The sequence below is a fragment of the Lottia gigantea genome (assembly GCF_000327385.1).
Source record: "Lottia gigantea unplaced genomic scaffold LOTGIsca_15, whole genome shotgun sequence".
NCBI classification, from domain to species: Eukaryota; Metazoa; Mollusca; class Gastropoda; family Lottiidae; genus Lottia; species Lottia gigantea.
In genome coordinates this window covers 2,440,457-2,463,663 of record NW_008707797.1, presented here as the reverse complement: position 1 = coordinate 2,463,663, position 23,207 = coordinate 2,440,457, and the positions used below count along the sequence as shown (strand labels likewise).

Below are 23,207 nucleotides of genomic sequence, written 5' to 3'. Positions count from 1 at the left end.
AGAACAATGTTGTTTGGCGTCATCCGTGCTAGAAATTGTCTCTGGACACTTGAACGAGCTCTCAGCATATGTTCATGCAATGATGCCACATGGCTTAGACAACGTAAAGGGATATATTGGTATATATATGTTTGTTTCAGCTCAATGTGCCGCTTTTTAGAATTAGAATCTCAACGACCTGTTCTCTTGCAATCAACCAAAAAACGAACAGCGGAATTTTAGATTGTTATGACATTCAGGCGTTTTGAACATTTACCCATTTACATGCAGATAACCTATTACCATTAAGAATATGTATAAGTTCAACAAATTGGTGACCCTTTACAGACATAGGGTACTTTTTTTTTAAATTTGTCACGTGGTCATGAACGTCAGGGTCAACCTGGTAGAGCTAAGAATTGGATACATTCCATTGGCTTAACACTGGCAAGTGAAGAAGAGGGATGGTTAGAAGCAATGCCATTACGATATGGTGTTCTTACTGTCTAAGTGATTAAGTCCATCCCTGGACTGTGGTAAACATGTCTAGGCTATTATGCTTATAGAATTCCATAACCTAATTAATCTAACAAGTAGATAAAATGTCTGTTAAAATAATTTGTCGTCGTGTTGATAAATTGTCTCTCAGTGCTCTATAATTAAACATTCATAAGTCAGCCAATTAATATAACCAATAAACATCGCCTAATGACAGCGTTTATCAAACCAAATATGGCCGCGTTCGTTCTTTGATCATTGGTAACTATGGAATTGACGTCATCAATGTCAAGTTTTGTTGTCATGGCCACAAGCAGTACAGTTTTTTGTGCCACATGAATGAATTTTTGTATAAAAAAACAGTCGATGGCTCCTTTTCATAGTCAATTGTTTTTATAACGATCTCTCGGGATTTCAAGTTCTATCATTTAACTTTAGACCTTTTTGTTTAAAATAAAGCTTGGCCTGCGACATTCAAGTGGTACGTCTTCTTCAGTACAAGATATTGATGTTCTTTGTTGTCACTTTGTATATACAGATTAATATAACTTCATTGTCTTTATAAAGTGACCCCGTTCACAAAGAATTGGGTCACTTCTGGTCATATTTATTGAAATGGATTTTGTACTATTGGCAGTAGCTTCGAGACAAATTACGGAAAGAAACATTTTTATCTGTGTGATCCAAAATTGCTGTTGGTAACCCTAGGCCTACGTCATAATCGGTTTTTTTTATCAAGAATTCGAGGGTTTAATTCTCAATAGATCTTGTATTAGAATGCTTCGAATGATCTACAAGTTCTTGATTAAAGTTAAAAGAAGCGAGATAAAGGTCATTAAACGTCGTGAATTGTTAACACAGTCAACAGAGGTCTAACAGTGTCCAAGAGCTCTCTTTAGGCACCCTTTGTTTTGTTTGCTAGTAGGCTACCCAAGGGTGGGAACCTGGGCCACAAATGAATTCCGAATGGTTCGTAAATCAAGAATATGTACAGACAAAATTTTGGCCATTGCACAGTGCATGAAGTCATCCATATATTGAGCTCCAAGCAGCCAATCGTAAAACTTTCACTTTCGCCCTGCAATACGGAAACTACCGAGGTTTGCCGAATAGTCTAACTATTAGAGCACCAATCTGTAAGTGAAAATGAGTAAAGTTGTGAGTTGTTGTTTGTTTCAGACGCCGAGATCTATGAAAGCTCTACCAGAGGGTTTGTTTGTGGACACGGAATTCCCAGCTGAACTCTCCAGTATTTACAAGAAGAAAACCACAGAGAAACACATCGTTTGGAAACGACCAGGGGTAAGTGAGTCTATAAAGGTATGAATAGACCCTGGCGGTGTACGCGGCTGGGTGATATATAGTCCGATTACGATGCGAACACGAACGATAATCACAAACCGCACATGGCATAAGACTATTCTATTCGCAGCCATAGTTTGATACACTTAAATGTCCAATTTGTTTTCCATATTTCTAATTTCCAAAACAAGCTCTCCAACAATTTAAATCCCTACTTTCCTTCAAATACGACACATCCCTTGTACAATTTGAAATAATGGTGTTTTATAATTACAGTTGATTTTTCTTTCAAACGGGGCGCCAAGTTCAGCAAGAAGGGCATCAGGGGCGTTAAAATGGACAATTCAGATTATGTCCCTTTCGGTTACTATCTGATTAGGGAAATATATCTTCTAAATTACGGGACTGTATCACTTGAACAAGAATTATACAGGCATAATGATTGATCATAAGAAAATGTTGCATAATTATCTCCAATAGCAACAAGTCACTCGATTGGAAAAATTCCTTCAGTCGACTGGAAAGAACATGTAGATCATTTGCAATATAAATTAAACTGAAATGAAGCGTTTTGTTTTCCTTAGTATGATCATTTATTTAAGATCTGTATTGATTTTAATAAAGAATATTTACTTTAACAAATTACTCCTTCTCTGTTGGATTGAAGTAGTATGCCTAGATTTTCATTTAGATTGTCTGAAAGGGATTGTAAAGTTTTGAAAGCTAACAGGGTAATCGATACTCATACAAAGACTGGAGATTTCTTTACAATCCCTTTAATATTTCCGTTACCACAACTATTTTTGCTCCATAGATCGACTTTAAGGCATCTTGACTTTTCAGTTTCCTATACTTTCAGAGACATTGGATCACCTCCAATCTCTAATTGCAAATTCAAATTTAAAATACAAATCTCGATGTTTCGTTTCGTTTTTTACCTGTAGGTGACTCCATTTTCAATCAATGAGCTGGCAATAACATGTAGGATGATGAAAAGATTTAAGTTAAAATCAGAATTATAGATTTCTGAGGGGTGGGGACTTGAATACAATTGAATACTTTATGAAACGACGTAAATTGAGTGTCCGTATTGCCGTGATTTCATCACGATATCTCTCTCACAGACATACCAGCTAGCAGATAAATATATATTGGACATTAAAACTTTTATTCTCGTGAAAAAATAAAAATCAGTATCATGTTAATAGATTTATAAATTATAGATGATATGGAGACTGTCATGATAGAATTTACCATAGGACTTGGAACTATAGAATATACGATGTCGATAAACAACAGACAACTCTGACATGGTAGAATTTACCATAGGACTTGGAACTATAGAATATACGATGTCGATAAACAACAGACAACTCTGACATGGTAGAATTTACCATAGGACTTGGAACTATAGAATATACGATGTCCATAAACAACAGACAACCCCGACATGGTAGAATTTACCATAGGACTTGGAACTATAGAATATTACGATGTCGATAAACAACAGACAACTCCGACATGGTAGAATTTACCATAGGACTTGGAACTATAGAATATACGATGTCGATAGACAACAGACAACTCCGACATGGTAGAATTTACCATAGGACTTGGAACTATAGAATATACGATGTCGATAAACCACAGACAACTCCGACATGGTAGAATTTACCATAGGACTTGGAACTATAGAATATACGATGTCGATAAACAACAGACAACCCCGACATGGTAGAATTTACCATAAGACTTGGAACTATAGAATATACGATGTCGATAAACCATAGACAACTCCTACAGGCCGTAGTTTGACGACAATCGTGATTTTTGTTGACAAGAGAGTTTCGAACAAAAGAATATACGATGTCAATAAACCACAGACAACTCCGACAGGCCTTAAACGATCATGATAGATACTACCACCGAGCAAATAAAAAATAGGTTGTAAGAATTACGATGTAGTTAAAACACAGAAAACTCCGACAGGCCATAAACACGGTCATGATTGATTTTACCACAGCGCCACACGCAATACACAATAGAATATGCGATGATAATAAACCACAGACAACTCCGACAGGCCGTAGTTTAGGGAGACATCGGATTCATTCTAAATACATTTAACCAGATGACTACAAAACGGTGTTGATAATTCAAATACAATTTGGCCATCAAGCATCAAATCCCCCCTTGAGAATGCTTGACTACATTTTATAGGAAATAAACTACAGAACCACTCGAAAATTGTCTTCGCTAAAAATATCAGTTCAGAAAAAACAATGGTCGAATAAAAACATTATTTTGAAAACTGTTGACATTTGACAGCTATCAGTCAGAACATCAGGAGTTAAAGATAAGGCAACTTTCAGGCTTGAAGAAAACTACGAATGACCTTTACGATAAGACTCGGAATTGTGTTAAATCCCCAACTCTCAGATCTAATTCCTCTTGACATTTTGCATTTTAATGTTTCACGACATATTTCTGATGGTCAAATTGACCTTGACCTACTTGCATGTGACCTTGACTCTTCAGATAGCTTGTGTCCTGCATTCATAACAGTATGAATAAAATTTATTCGGTTCGCTATATCAAGGTTGAAAATTTTACTGGAACAATCGTGTAATATCAGGTTTTGCCCGAATTTCTAACTTAGTTATGAGATTTTTGCACGAACTGCCCCCCTTTGGCTTCGCCTCTGATACATAGTAGCCGAGCTAAATATTAGGTAGTACAAACCGAAATAATGACTTAAAACTACATTAAATTTGTATGAGTGATAAACCTGCTTTTATATCGGTTTGGATGTCGGACTAATGATGTAAAATTCCATTTTGATTATTTTGCAGGAGATAGTAGCTAAGCCAAGTTTAATATCAGATGGTACCAGTCGTCATGATATGAAACAAGGTGACCTGAACGACTGTTGGTTTCTGTCAACGTTGTCCGCCATTGCTGAAAAACCTCAACTTATGGCAAAGGTTAGAATATTTATTACCTTTAAGGGAAAACTTTCCTATTTTGAATTTTCAAAAGGTGGGGAATACATTCCCGACAAGCTTCTTTGACAAATTTTTGTTACAAGGTGCCAACAAGACTGGGGATCGGAGTTCTACGGAATCTTTCAGAATCTAGCCCTAATGGAGCTATTAATACAAGTTTTAATATTTTTAAGAAAAATAACAAATACAAGCTTCTTTGACAATTTTATGTTACAAGGCGCCCATAAGATGGGCGAGAAAGGGGGAAGAGTTCTACGGAATCTTTCCGAATCTAACCGAACAACAGAACTGGAACAATACTACAAGGCGCCCATAAGGGTGAGAGGGGAGGCAGAGTTCTACGGAATCTTTCCGAATCTAACCGACCAACAGATCTGGAACAATACTACAAGGCGCCCATAAGGGTGAGAGGGGAGGCAGTGTTCTACGGAATCTTTCCGAATTTAACCGAGCAACAGAACTGGAACAATACTACAAGGCGCCCATAAGGGTGAGAGGGGAGGCAGAGTTCTACGGAATCTTTCCGAATCTAACCGACCAACAGATCTGGAACAATAATAAACAATAGGTCAGAATCGAACCCTAATTGTGCTATTGATACAAGTATGAATATTAAATATTATTGAGATCAATACCTAGCCATTGTAAACCTCTATCTCCCGATATAACCTAGTGATATTCCAACACTATCAGAGCCTATATTAGGAAACACTTTATTGAGCTTATTATAACGGTACTTTTAATACTTTCTGTAACACGTACGAATCAATTAATTAAATACCCAATTATCTAGACCAATTTACTCTCAAAATATTTAGAATATTAAAGCTTTGTACTCTTTATGTAGAAGAAAATATGTCGATATCAAAAACACGTTTTTGCACCTTCTCATATTTATAGGCACAAAACGTTAATTTTAGATAAAAAAGATCATATTAATAATATAATTGATAAATTTCCTCATATGAAAAGTACATATTCTGCTACTCATGTCTTACCAAACTGTTATTTTGAATTTCGGGTTCTCATTTGCGGTTCAGATTGTTATCACTATGATATTTTATTATATGTAGCTTGTTTTCGTGTTTATTTTAAGTCTCCATATATTTTCAGATCATCCCGGATGACAATACGTTCGGAACGAAACGTTATGACGGGAAGTTCCACTGTAGATTTTGGCAATTTGGAAATTGGGTAGACGTCTACATAGATGATCTTCTACCCACAGTCAATGGTGAAATTCTTTTTGCCCATTCATCAGACCCTAGTGAATTTTGGGTGTCATTGGTGGAGAAAGCATATGCCAAGTAAGTAACTCTGATCGACTAATCGACTGATCAATTTGAAATATTTTGCAATGATTTTAAAAGGGTAATTGTACTGAGATTTATTATCGTCGAAATATTTTCCCTCAAGGAAATTGTTGATGTTCGCTTTTCAGATAATAACTAATATATGAAGCATAGTAACAACTCACATAACTCGAAATATTTAGACGATTAAATCCCTTCGAAGTGGACTTATATCTTTAATTTCCCTTTTCAGTTTTAGGGATCCGGCGGGTAGTAAAGGTCGGTCACAAACCCTGGTATATTGTGGGACTAGCTACAGCATTCTCAGTCCCCTTTCACAGGTACTTGTGGACAGTATAATCTCTGGTGAAGCTTTTGAGATTTTGCCGGTCGATATACATTATACATTTTATGATACATATATATAAGTCGATAGATAATATCTCAAAGTTTCAGCAAAGGTTATATTGTCCACAAGTACCTGTGCTCTCTTCCACAAACACAAGTACCTGTGCTCTCTTCCACAAACTTGGGTAATCATAGGATTCGTTCAGATATGTTGTTTTTTTTTTCAGGTTAAATAAATCATACGAAGCCTTAGAATATGGTTTTGAAGCTGATGCGTTCACAGATCTAACGGGTGGTCTGGCTGAATGGTATAATCCTAAAGAACTGAAGGATCCCGATTTCTATCTGATCCGCACAGCGTTTTTATGTGGTGCTGTTATAGGTTGCCTTAGTATCGTAAGTACCACCTTTGTTGGTTGAAAGAGTACCTGTGTCCCCGAGAGGTCAGCCAGGTTAAGGATATGTCGTCAGATGTTGTTTTCTGGCATTATTTGCCCTTTGCATACTACAGTCATCTTGACGTTAACTGTCTTCACCATCCCAATAATGATAGGCCAAGAACATTAGATCAAAATAGGAATCTGGAAAATTTGAAAAACGATATGATTTTTCCAGGATAGGACAATATATCCAGAGAACATCATACTGAAAGTCCGATCTGCAGTTTTTCTTCAATCCAAGATGGCGTTCATTGTTCAAACTCAAACATTAGCCTACTTAAATTTTAGTCGACGCAATCAATGAGATAGATATGATATGTTCCAACTGCGACCCTGGATCATTCCAGATTATTTTCTTGGTTGTTTCCAGGATAAGGAAGAACAGTCAGACCAGAATAAAAAGGGGATGATATCAAATCACTCGTACGTCATCACCGACATAGAAGAAATACCGTACCGTGATAGGGCGGCGAAACTTGTACGAGTTCGAAACCCGTGGGGAGAAACAGAATGGGAAGGTGCTTGGAGTGATGGGTAAGGAATTAATTTTTATGTTCATGTAATATAGTTAATTATGAATGAAACCTGCGCGTTTTAAATTTTTCTTGTTTGATTAATTTGAGATATTTCTCGCTCACTTATGAGATGTAAAGATAGAACATCCCAATGTAAATATTATAGATGTAGGCCTACTAAGAGTAATTATTTTATTCGACAAGAAATGCTATAATCAAAGTGAGATTATTTATCCATTTACATGTTTAATGTTGAAATATTATACTATAACATGTTAAATTTATAAATAAGACAATTATTACGGATGGAACTAGAATTTTTATTGGTAATAAATATTCTAGAAGTATCATTATATTCCTGATGAGTGTGAGAACCACATTGAAACGTTGAAAGTAATAAATATTCTAGAAGTATCCATCTGTATTGTCTTATATATAAATTTAACATGTTATAGTATAATAGTTATTATACAATATAATATATGGTAACCTACAACATTTTTTAGGGTAAATACTGCGCACTATACTCGCACATATACGGTATTCCTTTTAGGAAGTTCTGGCTTCAAGTGATAATAATAGAATCAGTCTTGACATTTACCTTTAATTGATTGCGTGCGAAAAGTTTATATATCTCAACGAGGAAGGGTTAATTCCTGCTCCAAACTTATGAATAATTCGGGAGTTATGAGGTTAATGTGTCGCCATGTATGATTAAGTATCTCTTACATAAAATCTATTTGTCTAAATAACGTGCCAGGAACCAATAACTACCTGTGGTTCCTTGACTAATTATTGCTTCATATCGACCAACTCCTAACCTTTCATTTTATACAACATCTCGCCATTGATTGATCCTTTTAATGACGTTACAACCGGAAGTTCATTTCGTTGCTAAGGTATTTGATTCAAATTATACGAAACTAACAACATGGCGGACAATAAATATTTATGGTATTTTCATGTTTAACTTTAATTAATGATATTAGATGATAGTTTGATAATGAAAGGTTGAAAAATTGCTCAATATGGTGATTTGTAGAGCGAATTTAATTATATTTTTAAACAATACGATAGCCTACTCAGTACAAAAGAGTTTTGACCTTTTCTTGTTTGCTCTGATTACGTTACAACAAAATTAATATTGAATGTAATAATGAAACAACATAGTAGCCCCGAAATTAATTAAAGTTTTACGCCCTACTTTTCTGCACCTGTTTGAGCACATGGGAACGAGCCATGCCATTCAGTTCGGAAGGCCCCAGAGGACTGATATTTTCATTTTTTAGGCTCCTTAAAGTTTGCAAGCCTATAAGCCTTCTCTAGGAATTTGCAGATCTCTTATAATTTTCTACAAATGGCACGAAATGAATTGGAGTACCTACTTTCTGAACCTAACGGGAACGAGAATCCGTAAAGACATGCAGGGTGTCATCGTGATAGGGCTTATTTGCAGGGGCGACGTCATTAGCCTTCTGGTTTTTTTTTTTTGATTTCTAACTGTCAAGAGTTCTTCGACTCATCGTTGTTTGGAAAGTGAAATAAGGCCAACCCCTGTGAATACCAGATTTAGTGAGATTTTCAATGGTTATGGGCCAATGACCTGCTTTAATGAGTAACTTTATTATAATATCATAAAATATAATAGACACGTAGACTAATGAACTATCTCTAATATAGTTAAATTACATTCATTACTTTATTAATGGATTTCTACCTGGTTTATTATCACGGGATTTGGAGCTTTTTAACTTTTTGATATTCTGGCCAATTATTTGAGACGACAGGACTGTCACGTGAATTTAGAACAGTGACAAACACGTGGACGTGGGCCTTGTGTGTGGCACTCAACAAAGTTTTAAGGAATACACTTGTGAGGTCATATTTCAAGAATTTTTTAAGAATGGCGAGCGATGGTTAAGTGTGTGTTCTTTCAAAAACTATGATCCTGCAATGACAGCTACTCTCCAGTATAATTAAAATTAGACCAAACTTTCGTTCCGGTTTTTTTATTAGCTTTTATTTCTAATATATCGACTTCGATTAAAGTCTAGCGACAGCCCTCTTGGACGTTCGTCAATTTGACCTAACTCGATGACGTCTACATTAATCCAATCAAATTTCTACCCTATCCAGCCTGGCATTTTGTGACGTTTATCAGGCTAGGTCTTAAGGTTTATTTGACGAACGTTCAACTTCAAGTTGGCTGTCGTTAGACCCTAACTTCATGAAGTGGCTATATTAAAAAAAAAGCTAATGAAATAACGGAACGAAAGTTTGGTCTAATTTTAACTAGACTGAGTTACTCCCAAAGTAAGTTTGAAGTCTGAAGACTGAAGCTGCAAATGTGCCCCACTATACTCCATTAGACCAATCAAGATCGTAAAGTTGAGCGTAAAACTCCGTGTATTTATTTGGTTGGATTCAACACGAAAGCCAGTGGTTGACAATCAACACAAACATGTTATGACTTTATTAAACTGGTATTCTACAGGGACACGCATGAAGGTCACTAGAAAGTACGAAACGTCCCATACGGGGAATTGTCTTGTTATTGACGTCAATAATCACGTGACCTGACTTAATTCTACTGACATGTTCTATTATCGATATTAAATCAAAATCAATACCCAATCAATATAATCAATCAGTTGATTCTCCAATCAGTCATTAAAAACATGTTCTACAGTATTGATATATTGATTTATTGAAATTCGATCTGTTCTTACTGTTCGGTTTAAAGGGACAGTCTGGTTTTATTTTAGTTGTTTGGGTAGGTGCTCAAAGTAATGAAAACTATCCACCAAAAATATACAATGAACAAATTTTTCCCTTATTTTTTCTTAACTTATGAAATAGTACCTTTAAAAGTTAGTTTTTAGAACGATATAACTATTTAAAAGATTTACGTAAAATTTACTTGAAATTAGTACACTCGGTTTTTAATTAACCCTTTTTCAAACAAATTCAGGTTGATCAAGAAGATACATACAAGTAAATAGCATATTTGTAAAAATCTTTCACCTGTAATTAGATTTTAAATAATAACAATTTTATAGTTCACAGCACGAAACACTTTTTTTTTCTTTTTAAATTTGAATATTATCGATCTGCAACGAATAAATCTCGTAATTGTTCCATATTTTCCACTATTGATCGAATCTGATTCTGATATAAATTGAAAGATATTGTCAAGTTTAAAGTGATCCAATCTTCTAAAATATTTGCTTTATTAGTTGATATACCTCAATTTCATCTAACGTGGTACTTTTAAAAATGAAAATTTGACGTATGTCCGTACAATTTATTTTGAATATTTAGTAAATATGTGCGTCTGTTATGTTGTGTTATGGTCGTTATTACAAGACACAATCAATTGAGAATGGTCATAAGCAGAGAAACAACTCATTTGGCGTAGTTACTAGAATCAGAACAAGTCCGACATGTAAGAGGCGTGGCTAAAACTGAATTACCTTTCTAATCCGGAAACGCGAGGCTCAGAGGTGAACAAAGTAAAACGAAAGTAGCAATTCAATTTCTCTTTTCATCGACCTGAATCAAAAGAATGCTTTCAATGCCAAAACAACATTTAAATATTTATCTATATAACTTTTGAAAAATAAATCGATTGATTTTGTCGGGCACAGCGATATCAATGTCGGCTTACTGTGTACTTGTCACAAAATCAAAAGATTAAGGTATTATATCCCTTAAGAATGTTATGATGTTGCATAATTTTCAGCATCAAAATCAATATTCGTCTAGAAATTATCATTTGATCTAAAAATCAATAATTATATAAAACTTTCAAAGATCGATATCAATAAAGTGATTGTTTTTTTTTATTACAAACTTACGTCTGGGTAACCACAAGTTAAAAAGGCCAAGGTTATGCAACTTTTCGATGTGTTTCTTGCGTTTCGTTTTTCTATTCAGATCTATATTTTTGCACCATTCTTTTCCAACCAACAGCAGACAATAAAATAAGCTTTTTAATGACACGAATATTTGATCTTGGGTCTTTATTTGGTAGATCTCGGATAAGTTCGGATTTCTCGATTTTCTTGTTAACGCGGAATAGAGTTAACTCCCTTTAGTTTAATTGTAATGCGCAGCATGAAATTACCATTCATTAACCCAACAATAGGTCGTTGTATTTAAGGTTTAGTTTTAATAGAGATTTTCAGATGTACTGATTGTTAGCCGGTACTGTTAGCTAGTACACCAGTGTATCCAGAGAACCAATGGTTGCTAAAGCGGTCTATCAAATAAATTATATTTATATTTTCAGATGTGACGAATGGTTGAGAGTACCGGAACATATAAAATTAGAACTGGAAGTGACGTCACAAGACGACGGGGAATTCTGGATGTCGTTTAGTGATTTTAGAAAAGAGTTTTGTAACATGATTATTTGTAATTTATCGCCTGATTTTGACCACGATGGGGTTAGCGATAAGGCTGGTAAGTGTTATCGAAGGTACAATTATTTACACAAATATAAGTCACTATAGTGGAACACATTTATATGAACACATATTGGCACGATTCGAATGCAGCATATCACTAAACTTGCTTAACCACCTACAATGAATCTGTATAATCCAGGAAACCGTAAGAGAATTGAGAATGGAGAAAGATTGCCTTCAGACTGCTCACGATTTCTCCTGCGAAACAAATTGGCTACAGTTACGACAGCCTTGTCCGGGTTGTCCCCTCTTTGAACAAATGGTAGTCATAGGTCATAGTGAAAGTCTATTAAACTCAGATCTCCCAAATGATTCCAGTCGACCTACCGCTGTAATTCCATTCATGTAATCTGTGAAAGGTGAACGCCTCGACCACGAGTTGTGATCATGGACCAGCTGGTAGACAGGATCTATATTCGTGAGCCTTAGTTGTAAAAGATGGTTGTTTCTTTTGTCTACGGTTAAAGAAGGCGAAAACGACACCGTGCCTGAATACTATTCTGTTTAATTTCCAGAATACCAACACAGTTTAAAAGGAAGGTGGAAGACAGGTGTCAATGCTGGAGGCTGGTTGGAATGCGACAGTTTTCACCAGAATCCTCAATATCTGTTGACACTACATTCTAACAGTAAGTTTAAGAAATATATTTTAGAAAAACCAGGAATACTTCCTCAAAATTAAATTTTTAGTCTTGGTCAAAATGAGTATACATTCATCAGTGGATTTACCAGGTATGTTGAATATATTTATATACTATATATGACCAAGCTTGAGACTCTAAATTTTGTGTTCATTCAGAGAGGCAGTATTCCTTTAAGCTAAACATGCATGATTGGATGCACAAACAATCCTTCTTTGTTGGTGTGTTGACCTCTTGACTCATTTTTATATAGATCAGATGCAAGGACTGGCTCATGAGATCCAAATGCGCAGTGTTTTCCGGATGTTCGTAAAAAACAAAACACAAACAGGTTAACAATATTGAGAATTCTGCTTTTCAGTAAGTGTTCAGAGACGATACAGAGGTCGTCTACCACTAGCAATCGCCTTACAGCAGGGTTTTAAACGATGGTACAGTATCGAAGGGCAACAACTCTTTGCAGTTGGTTTCGAAATATTTCAGGTAAGGGAATATTGTTTATTGAAAGTGCAAACGACCTGTCTTGAAAGAGTTGCCGAGCGCTTGGTGGTTCTAGCGTTGGATAGGAAATATCTTTAAACGAGGCTGTCCATTACAACCAATGACGTCGGAAATTTGTAAAACAATACATTTCAGCCCCTACAGGGTGTTTCTTCGTGACAAGAACCTAGATTGTTTCCGCTTTCCGAAGAAATTTGATCTCCTCTATGCCTAGTTGTTTGTATGGATCTTTTATTCTGTTTCAGCTGAATAATATTCCGTCCTCGAAACAGGATGCCGATTTCTTCCAGAATTCTGACCCCTTGATGCCAGAAAACGAAGAGACGTACGCCGAGTATCGCGAAACAGCGGGACGCTTTTTTCTGGACCCCGGTGTCTATCTACTAGTGCCAAGCACCCATCAACCAAATCAAGACAGAGACTATCTCCTTAGACTTTTCTCTGTCACCAAAATGGAAATTCGGTGAGTTCTAAGTCATTGAATGCAATATCGTTCTCTAATTCTAATTCTCTAGTTCATCACAAGCTGTTATATGATGCCCCTCCCCCCCTCTCTCAGGCATTTTCTGGAAACGAGAAAGCATAGCGCTGCAGTATATCATGTGCTGTGTTGTGTAAGCAATCATTAAGCCCAGACTTTTCAGGAGTGTTTATTTTTACCCGCTGATCTTTCGCCATTTTTTCGATGGCCGTTGATAAAGGACACCTAATCTCCCATAGCTAAGACAACAATTACCAAGGATCGAATTCTTTCTCTTTCCAGGCCACTTGGTAACTGTTTAGATACGGGCTGATAAGAAATAAAACAACAACCAGTTTCTTATCATGGGCCATCTGGTTTTATTGACTTTTATTGGTGCTTACGTAACGTCCCGAGACTATACGGACCGGAAGTTAGTCATATGTTGCCATAGTGACACTGTTGTGCAGACTACAATCTCTGTTGGTGCCAAAACAAGTTGGTAGTTTAGTGCCAAGAGGCGTTAAACTTGTTGAAGATTTCATTGCCGAACTATTTTTGTATTGCTTCCACACGTTTCCGTTTTACGGAAATTCACGGAAACTACCGAACTTTCACTGACTTTATTTTTTGTTTATTGCCACTCGATATTAACTGTTTATTAATAAGATTATTTATAATCCTTTAATTATTAATGATTACCTCCTACAGACCGGAAATCATTCCATTTCCCGCTTAATTTACAAATCGGAAACGACATGTTGAGAACGTTTTCCTTCATTTGAAGCTATGACGTAATAAATCACGTGACTGCCTGACAACCTAACTATTATTCTACCCAATGAGCAAAACTTGGTAACTATGTTCTGTAGGTTACTGGTGTCAATGGTGTAAATGAATTAACGAGACATCTCGTTAAACCAAACATTAAATAGATAAGACTTGGCAGTGGGCGGGTGGTAATTTTGTCCATGAGCCTTACGTGACGTTATGGTGCGCAGTTATGGCGTCGACTCTACACGAGAAGGTTAATAACGCCCTGGACGTGATAACAGTCTGAACTATATTGTATATTCATTTTCTTTTTTAGAAATTAGTTAATAAGACGGACACTGTCACGCAGTTTGTAATGAGAAATATATTGAGAAGACAGTGCCATTGCCTGGAGTACAAATGTCGTCGGTTTATCTTCCAATATCAACCATTGAACTGTATCAATCGTTGAAAATCAATCTCTATGCACGTAAACCTAGCGGAGGGGCCAGCAATACAAAAAACAATTCTAATGAAGATCGGCGACTTTTTTTCTATTTCTAATCCGAAAGTTATTGAATAGAGTTATCTCCCATTATTTCATAATCCAATCATATTATAGAGGGAAATGTAAAGTAAATGAACGCATGAAATTGTCTTATATAAGTTATATTCCTTTAAGAGAAAGGAACTACCATTTTTAACAAAGATAAGAACATGGGTTCTCGAGGACCTTTTCCACCAGCTAGTCTTTAGCTCCCTGCGCTTATCATCTCAGGAATAATTTTTAATGGATAATAAAAGTCATTTACAGCAATGTAAGCGACAGCTAAAAAAAAATGCAATCGCCGGCATGGTCCTTCCAAGATAGAAAAAATTTCTTAGAAAAGCATCTGGTAGCAACTAGTAGCAGTTACGATTTATCTTTAGTCGGTCCATTCAGTTGAACAGTATAATATTGGCGTCACATGGTGCCTATTGAACAGTACGTACAAAGATGGCGTCACACAGTGCTATCGAACAGTATAATAATGGCGTCACACAGTGTCTATTGGAAAGTATAATAATAGCACAGTGTCTTTTTAACAGTATAATAATCTAAATTGCGTCATACAATGTCTATTGAACAGTACGTACAAAGATGGCGTCACACAGTGCTATCGAACAGTATAATAATGGCGTCACACAGTGTCTATTGGAAAGTATAATAATAGCACAGTGTCTTTTTAACAGTATAATAATCTAAATTGCGTCATACAATGTCTATTGAACAGTACGTACAAAGATGGCGTCACACAGTGCTATCGAACAGTATAATAATGGCGTCACACAGTGTCTATTGGAAAGTATAATAATAGCACAGTGTCTTTTTAACAGTATAATAATCTAAATTGTCTATTGAACAGTATAATAATGGCGTCACACAATGTCTAGTGAACAGTATAATAATGGTGTCACACAATGTCTAGTGAACTGTATAATAATGGCGTCACACAGTATCTATCAAACAGTTAATAATAGCGTCACACTATGTCTATTTAACAGTATAATAATGGCGTCACACAGTATCTATCAAACAGTTAATAATAGCGTCACACAATGTCTAGTGAACAGTATAATAATGGTGTCACACAGTGTCTATTGAACAGTATAATGATAGCGTCACACAGTGTCTATTGAACAGTATAATAATGGCGTCACACAGTATCTATCAAACAGTTGATAATAGCGTCACACTGTGTCTATTTAACAGTATAATAATGGCGTCACACAGTATCTATCAAACAGTTAATAATAGCGTCACACAATGTCTAGTGAACAGTATAATAATGGCGTCACACAGTGTCTATCAAACAGTTAATAATAGCGCCACACAATGTCTATTGAACAGTATAATAATAGCGTCACACAATGTCTATTGAACAGTATAATAATGGCGTCATACAGTGTCTATCAAACAGTTAATAATAGCGTCACACAGTGTCTATTGAACAGTATAATAATGGTGTCACACAATGTCTATTGAACAGTATAATAATGGCGTCACACAATGTTTAGTGAAGAGTATAATAATGGCGTCATACAGTGTCTATCAAACAGTTAATAATAGCGTCACACAGTGTCTATTGAACAGTATAATAATGGTGTCACACATTGTCTATTGAACAGTATAATAATAGCGTCACACGGTGTCTATTGAACAGTATAATAATGGTGTCACACAATGTCTATTGAACAGTAAAATAATGGCGTCACACAATGTCTAGTGAACAGTATAATAATGGCGTCATACAGTGTCTATCAAACAGTTAATAATAGCGTCACACAGTGTCTATTAAACAGTATAATAATGGTGTCACACAATGTCTATTGAACAGTATAATAATAGCGTCACACGGTGTCTATTGAACAGTATAATAATGGTGTCACACAATGTCTATTGAACAGTATAATAATAGCGTCACACAATGTCTATTGAACAGTATAATAATGGCGTCATACACTGTCTATTGAACAGTATAATGATGGCGTCACACAATGTCTAGTGAACAGTATAATAATGGTATCACACAGTGTCTAGTGAACAGTATAATAATGGTGTCACACAGTGTCTATTGAACAGTATAATAATAGCGTCACACAATGTCTATTGAACAGTATAATAATGGTGTCACAAGGTGTCTATTGAACAGTATAATAATGGTGTCACACAGTGTCTATTGAACAGTATAATAATAGCGTCATACAATGTCTATTGGACAGTATAATAATAGCGTCATACAATGTCTATTGAACAGTATAATAATGGCGTCACACAGTGTCTATTGAACAGTATAATAATGGTGTCACACAATGTCTATTGAACAGTATAATAATAGCGCCATACAATGTCTATTGAACAGTATAATAATGGCGTCACACAATGTCTTTGAACAGTATAATAATGGTGTCACACACTGTCTATTGAACAGTATAATAATAGCATCACACAGTGTCTATTGAACAGTATAATAATGGTGTCACACAGTGTCTATTGAACAGTATAATAATGGCGTCATACAATGTCTATTGAACAGTATAATAATGGCGTCACACAATGTCTATTGAACAGTATAATAATGCCGTCATACAGTATCTATCAAACAGTTAATAATAGCGTCACACAGTGTCTATTGAACAGTATAATAATGGTGTCACACAATGTCTATTGAACAGTATAATAATGGCGTCACACAATGTCTAGTGAACAGTATAATAATGGCGTCATACAGTGTCTATCAAACAGTTAATAATAGCGTCACACAGTGTCTATTGAACAGTATAATAATGGCGTCACACAGTGTCTATCAAACAGTTAATAATAGCGTCACACAGTGTCTATTGAACAGTATAATAATAGCGTTACACAGTGTCTATTGAACAATATAATAATGGCGTCACACAATGTCTATTGAACAGTATAATAATAGCGTCACACGGTGTCTATTGAACAGTATAATAATGGTGTCACACAATGTCTATTGAACAGTATAATAATAGCGTCACACAATGTCTATTGAACAGTATAATAATGGCTTCATACAGTGTCTATTGAACAGTATAATAATGGCGTCACACAATGTCTATTGAACAGTATAATAATGGCGTCATAAAGTGTCTATCAAACAGTTAATAATAGCGTCACACAGTGTCTATCAAACAGTTAATAATAGCGTCACACAATGTCTATTGAACAGTATAATAATGGCGTCATACAGTGTCTATTGAACAGTATAATAATGGTGTCACACAATGTCTATTGAACAGTATAATAATAGCGTCACACAGTGTCTATTGAACAGTATAATAATGGCGTCACACAGTGTCTATTGAACAGTATAATAATGGTGTCACACAATGTCTATTGAACAGTATAATAATAGCGTCACACAGTGTCTATTGAACAGTATAATAATGGCGTCACACAGTGTCTATTGAACAGTATAATAATAGCGTCATACAGTGTCTATTGAACAGTATAATAATAGCGTCACACAGTGTCTATTGAACAGTATAATAATAGCGTCACACAGTGTCTATTGAACAGTATAATAATAGCGTCACACAGTGTCTATTGAACAGTATAATAATGGCGTAATGTGCTCTGTTCAAGCTACAGAGGGAATTTACAGATGAGAAACTCGGCTGATTCAAATAGAGGGGTATCAAGAAGGTCAATTTCTAGAAGAATATCTCCATCCGGTTCACACCCACCACAATTACCCCCACAGAACCCCTCAATCATGTGACCATCATCAGATCTAGTAATATTCATAATGACTCCGTTGACGCCCCATGTCTTCCACTGAACGCTTGGTTTAACTCTTAATCCAGTTCCTCGAGTGTTGATGAGGAAGCGACCAATCACTCCGCATTCACTGCTGTCGTTTCCAGCATAGCAGTCGCCAGCCAGTCCAAATTTCTGAATCTTTTGCGTATAATTCACATAATGATCAAAGATTTTTTCCTTATCAATGATAGGTTTATTTGGTACCAATCTGATTTTAGAAAATTCGGCTATACCCATATCTGGATCCTGTATGGTGGCTTCGATTGGTTCACAGGAGTTTTGGTATCTTGTAAAGGCGGGAAAAGACGCCATGTTGGTTTCATTCAGCGAGAGAAATGGTCCTTTTGCTGGAGTTGCTCGGCAGAAGATCTTGTAATAATCATGAAGCAGTGTGGAATACAGCCAATAGTCGGTTGTTTTCCTTGGCTCACAATTTCCGGTTTCACCACATAGTTTGAGATAGTAGCACGTGAAGTTGCTCCATTTTCCACTTGCCAGACACGTTGCATTGGATTTAGGAAAAAACCCTCTTAGACAAGCATATTCTACAATGTCTCCGAAGGCCCACAAAGCCTTGACGGTGAATGAGGTCATGTTTATATCAGCCACTGGTGGTAATCCAATGCAACCGACAGGTTCACAGTAATAGTTAGCATTATCAGGCTTACAAACCGTATCATTGGGACATTTGTGATGTTCGCACACTCCTGAGATACGATCCGTCCATGTACGCACATCAATGGTTAGGTATTGCGTGTTCGAAACGAAGGCTCCAGCATCAAAATTCCAAGCTAAAAGCTCACAGCCTGATGTTGGTATATGGAAATTTACGCACGAACACAAAGAATAGAGTTTGCATCTTCGGGCACAGTCTATTGGACCAGCTGCCGTACTGAACAAGAATGGTTGAACAGTATCATTTACCTTCATACCACGATACATATCTGGCAGAGTGTCCATTCTAAAACACTGATTTCCTTTACATTCAACGGCTAAACTGAACATTATCACCAACAAAACCAACATTTCAGATGATGGTATAAAAGATGATATATGATTTCTCTTTAAAACCTTTCACGTCAGTCTCAAATATCCAATGAGACTATTTGCTAGATTCTGGATACTGAAGAACAAAAAAGAACTAGTTGTCTTGTCTGAATATCATTTACGATATTGACTTACGTACGACAGCAACTCTAGAACAAAACGCTTTAAATTTCTTTTAAAATCGAAATCGAGAGACTCTGACAAAATGCAATAAGACCCTAAATCCCTGCCTTTAAATATCAGACTAAAACCAACAATTTACCAACCAGTAAAACAAAGGAATGAGTTCTTTATGTGTCCATTAAACCGTGTTATATAAAACTAGTGAATAGAATCAGATATCGGAGGCTTTAAAACAAACTTTCTTATTGATCTCGATTTTTAAAAAACCTGAGAATTATCAATCAATCAAGCGATACATTCTTGGAATTATTCGTACTACAAAGACGCTTGACTAGAATTCTTATAGTTGATGGAATGCAATCAGGCCCTCATCTAAGATATTTTTGTTGGTTGGCCACGAGATTGTTTACGACCGGGATCACCTGCGCACTAACCGACCAGGTACATTGGTGTGTTTAAATATTCCAAAATTCGTCAATCACTATCGATTTCATTTTAGATCTGCCATTTACGTCGAATAGTCTCCCCATGAGAACCGGGTTTTCTAGCGACCTGAAATTAGAGGTGTAGATACCTTTGGAAAAAGCCTCCCAGTTATGTATTGAACTTATGTGATGTACGAACTTCAAATCAGAAATCTAATGCGATGAATTAACCTCAGAAAAATTAATTGCCATCTTAAAATGGAATGAAAATAAAGTGGATTGTTTTTTTAATAAATCTATATTTTTTCCATTTTGTGTACATGTACCCAGGGACATAGTTTAATTTTTTACATTTTTATAATTTTCATTTTCTTAACAGAAATGTAAGACTTTGAGTGGTGATGCCAGTCTCATTGGATTGGGGATTCAAATAGGTGAGGGAGCGATGTGGGGCAGGTGGGGTGGGGGACTGACTTAGATCTAATAGGGGGTCAACTTTCCAGGTTGAGATTCAAAATGCGCAGCTCTGTAGAACCGCCATAAGCGCAAGCCCATTAAGCGTCTGAGTGTTTTTTTCCCCAAAAATTAGTCGAAAAAGAATTGATGGTGCATTACGACACATATTTTGGAGCAAAAATGTATGAAGGGTGATATATTAAATAATTTGAAAATGAAGTGGGGGTACATTTTGGTGTACAAACACCCCCCCCCCCCCCCCCCCCCCAACATCCTCTTTAAGATTTATATACGGAAATGTTGTAACATACTTCTCGGTCGACATCTTCACAATATCAAGCTATTACGTACTTCGACTTATACCTTGACTCTTGTAGGCCCCTTTCTTGTATCACGGAATGTGGCGATTTGGTTGGATTGTACGACAGTGAATACAGCCAACCATATCCCCCGACAGACTGTAAACATGAAGGCTTATTATTTACAGACTGTCGAGGACTCAGATTGGGTGTTTTCGCTAACGTACAATCCAATCAAATTGCTGCATTTACAAACTTTCGTGTTACAAAAAAGTCAAAGACGAAGGTTCGTTATAGCTTGACATTGTGAAGATGAGTTGTGGAGTTCGATTGCGAACGGAATGTTTAAAGTACGTCAAGAAGGGAAGTTCATGGATTGTGTTACAGAACAACATCTCCTGACCTGTGCTAATGCTTTTTTGGAAACCCTGAAATATTTCTTTCTGCTTTTGGATTTATTGTTCCTGTGGAATTATCAATATTAATTGTAGCATTCCACGGAGTTGTGGTCTGAGTAAGACGTAATTAGAGTTATCTCCCTTGAATGAACTTTCACCCGTGCTAGCTGATAAAGTGAAAAAAGAAATTTTGTTACATAAATAATGCTCATAGTCATAAACAGTCGACATCAGAGTGAAGAGGGCAAGGGTCGTTGTAACCAGTTGTTAGGTTTGTGTTGTTCCGTTTTTCTCTTAGTAACCTCTGATTGCAGATGTTGCACTTGATTTTTAAACTATTAAAGAATATTGAAATGAAGACAACAAATGGCAATATTATAAAATTTAAATCCATAGATGTACATGTATTTACAAACAAATCCAAGGCCAGGGCAAAGATTAGATAAATACGCCTCCATGATGTTACACTTGCATTTGCAGGTTATCAGTCTGGATAGATTGCGTTGTAAATTGGTGTTTTGAAAAGTTTTGGCAATGCTATTTTCACTCCTAACATTGTGTGAAAGCAACCAAACCTAACCTATGGCCTGTTGCTTGCATCTGCCTTTTCACTAGTCCTGGACCTCTATTTGTAAGTCTTATTGACTATTGAACCTCTTAAACTTTGGTCAATGGCTGGTGATCATTTTTGAATTGAATGTTTTTAAAGATATAGGCGTAGATAAAGAAACAAGATAATATGGATATACTCATTTTTCTCTTAATAACACTACCTGTATGAACATGTGAAATGTTGAATTGATAAATGTTAAAAATAGTAAGCTTATATCCATATATGTCTTGTGCTTTCTTAGTTTGGTCTTGTCCAATAACCCCAGATAACTGCATTATTAAAGTTGATATTTTAGTTTGAAGAGGAAGAATGGCTCACAGAGTGTTATTGGGCAAGGTGTGTTTAGTAACAGGTGCTACTAGAGGTATTGGAAAAGGTATTGCTCTACAACTGGCTGAGGCAGGAGCCACTGTCTATATCACTGGTGAGTTACATTAAGGAATTCAGGCATCTAAATAGTAGCTTTTCCAGCACCTGGAAGCACTAAAAGCTCATTGCTTGGAACATCAAATAAATGGTGTTCATGGGTTCTAATCTTGGTCTACATGTGGAAGTCTGGTGGAATAAACCTTCTCCTCTGCTTGCTGAAAATGATACCTGATAACTTAAGAATTTTAGGTCTGACACATGTCTGTTGACTGGATATATCGTAGATTTCAAAACTCTTTTTTTCCTATTAATTTCTCTTGACCTTGATCAAGAGATGACTTCAATCTGTAGCTTTGTTTTTCCAGGTAGAACTCTAAACAGAACCCCTGATAATAAAACTGGTTCATTAACAGACACTGCTAAAGAGGTAGACATTGTTTTAAAGACCTACATATCTCTTATATTTTGATTTTGAACTTTTTCTTCCTTTCATATCTCATAAAGCCAACTGTAATGCTTTTGTGGAAGAGGAGGGGGGCAGGGATTAAGTGCATGCGTGCCGACCGTAAGGGTCATTACACTTGTGGATGAGGGGGGATGTGCATTTGTGCATCAAAGTTTTTGTGGAGGAGGGGGGGGAATAATTCTTTTCACATTTGCATATTGAAAAGCCACAGTTTGCATCCAAATTTCAAAAAAACATGATACACCAGAAAGTTTCAAACTACCACAGGATTAAAAAATTACAGTGTTGTTAAAATCAAGGTCTTAATGTGTAAAATTTGTAGATAGAAGAAAGAGGTGGTGTATGTATACCAATACAGTGTGATCATAGTAAAGATGATGAAGTTAGGACAATTATTTGATAAGATAAAAAGAGAACAGAATGGTCAAGGGGACGTTTTAGTTAACAATGCCTATTCTGCTGTTANTGTAAGTAGATT

General features: G+C 36.1%; 3 protein-coding genes across 3 annotated transcripts in view; 2 read left to right on the top strand and 1 right to left on the bottom strand.

Annotated features, from left to right (window-relative positions):
• Positions 1-1,668: 1,668 nt before the first annotated feature.
• LOTGIDRAFT_112339 (hypothetical protein) lies at positions 1,669-11,893 on the top strand (the record flags this gene model as incomplete). Its single annotated transcript, XM_009050503.1, has 6 exons — positions 1,669-1,779; positions 4,632-4,763; positions 5,898-6,091; positions 6,652-6,835; positions 7,241-7,398; positions 11,671-11,893. The coding sequence occupies 6 exons, from the start codon at positions 1,669-1,671 to the stop codon at positions 11,891-11,893; spliced, it is 1,002 nt and encodes a 333-aa protein (XP_009048751.1).
• Positions 11,894-18,356: 6,463 nt separating this feature from the next.
• Positions 18,357-19,559, bottom strand: LOTGIDRAFT_157913 (hypothetical protein; the record flags this gene model as incomplete). Its single annotated transcript, XM_009050502.1, has 1 exon — positions 18,357-19,559. One exon carries the CDS (start codon positions 19,557-19,559, stop codon positions 18,357-18,359), a length of 1,203 nt encoding a protein of 400 aa, XP_009048750.1.
• A 2,644-nt stretch (positions 19,560-22,203) lies between these two features.
• The window catches only part of LOTGIDRAFT_177979 (hypothetical protein), a gene marked incomplete at both ends in the record, with an annotated part of 3,534 nt that continues 2,530 nt past the window's right edge, over positions 22,204-23,207 (top strand). Inside the window, 2 exons of the mRNA XM_009050501.1 lie at positions 22,204-22,318; positions 23,063-23,196. Coding sequence (XP_009048749.1) covers positions 22,204-22,318; positions 23,063-23,196 — 249 coding nt within the window. The remainder of the gene's footprint in view (positions 22,319-23,062; positions 23,197-23,207) is intronic.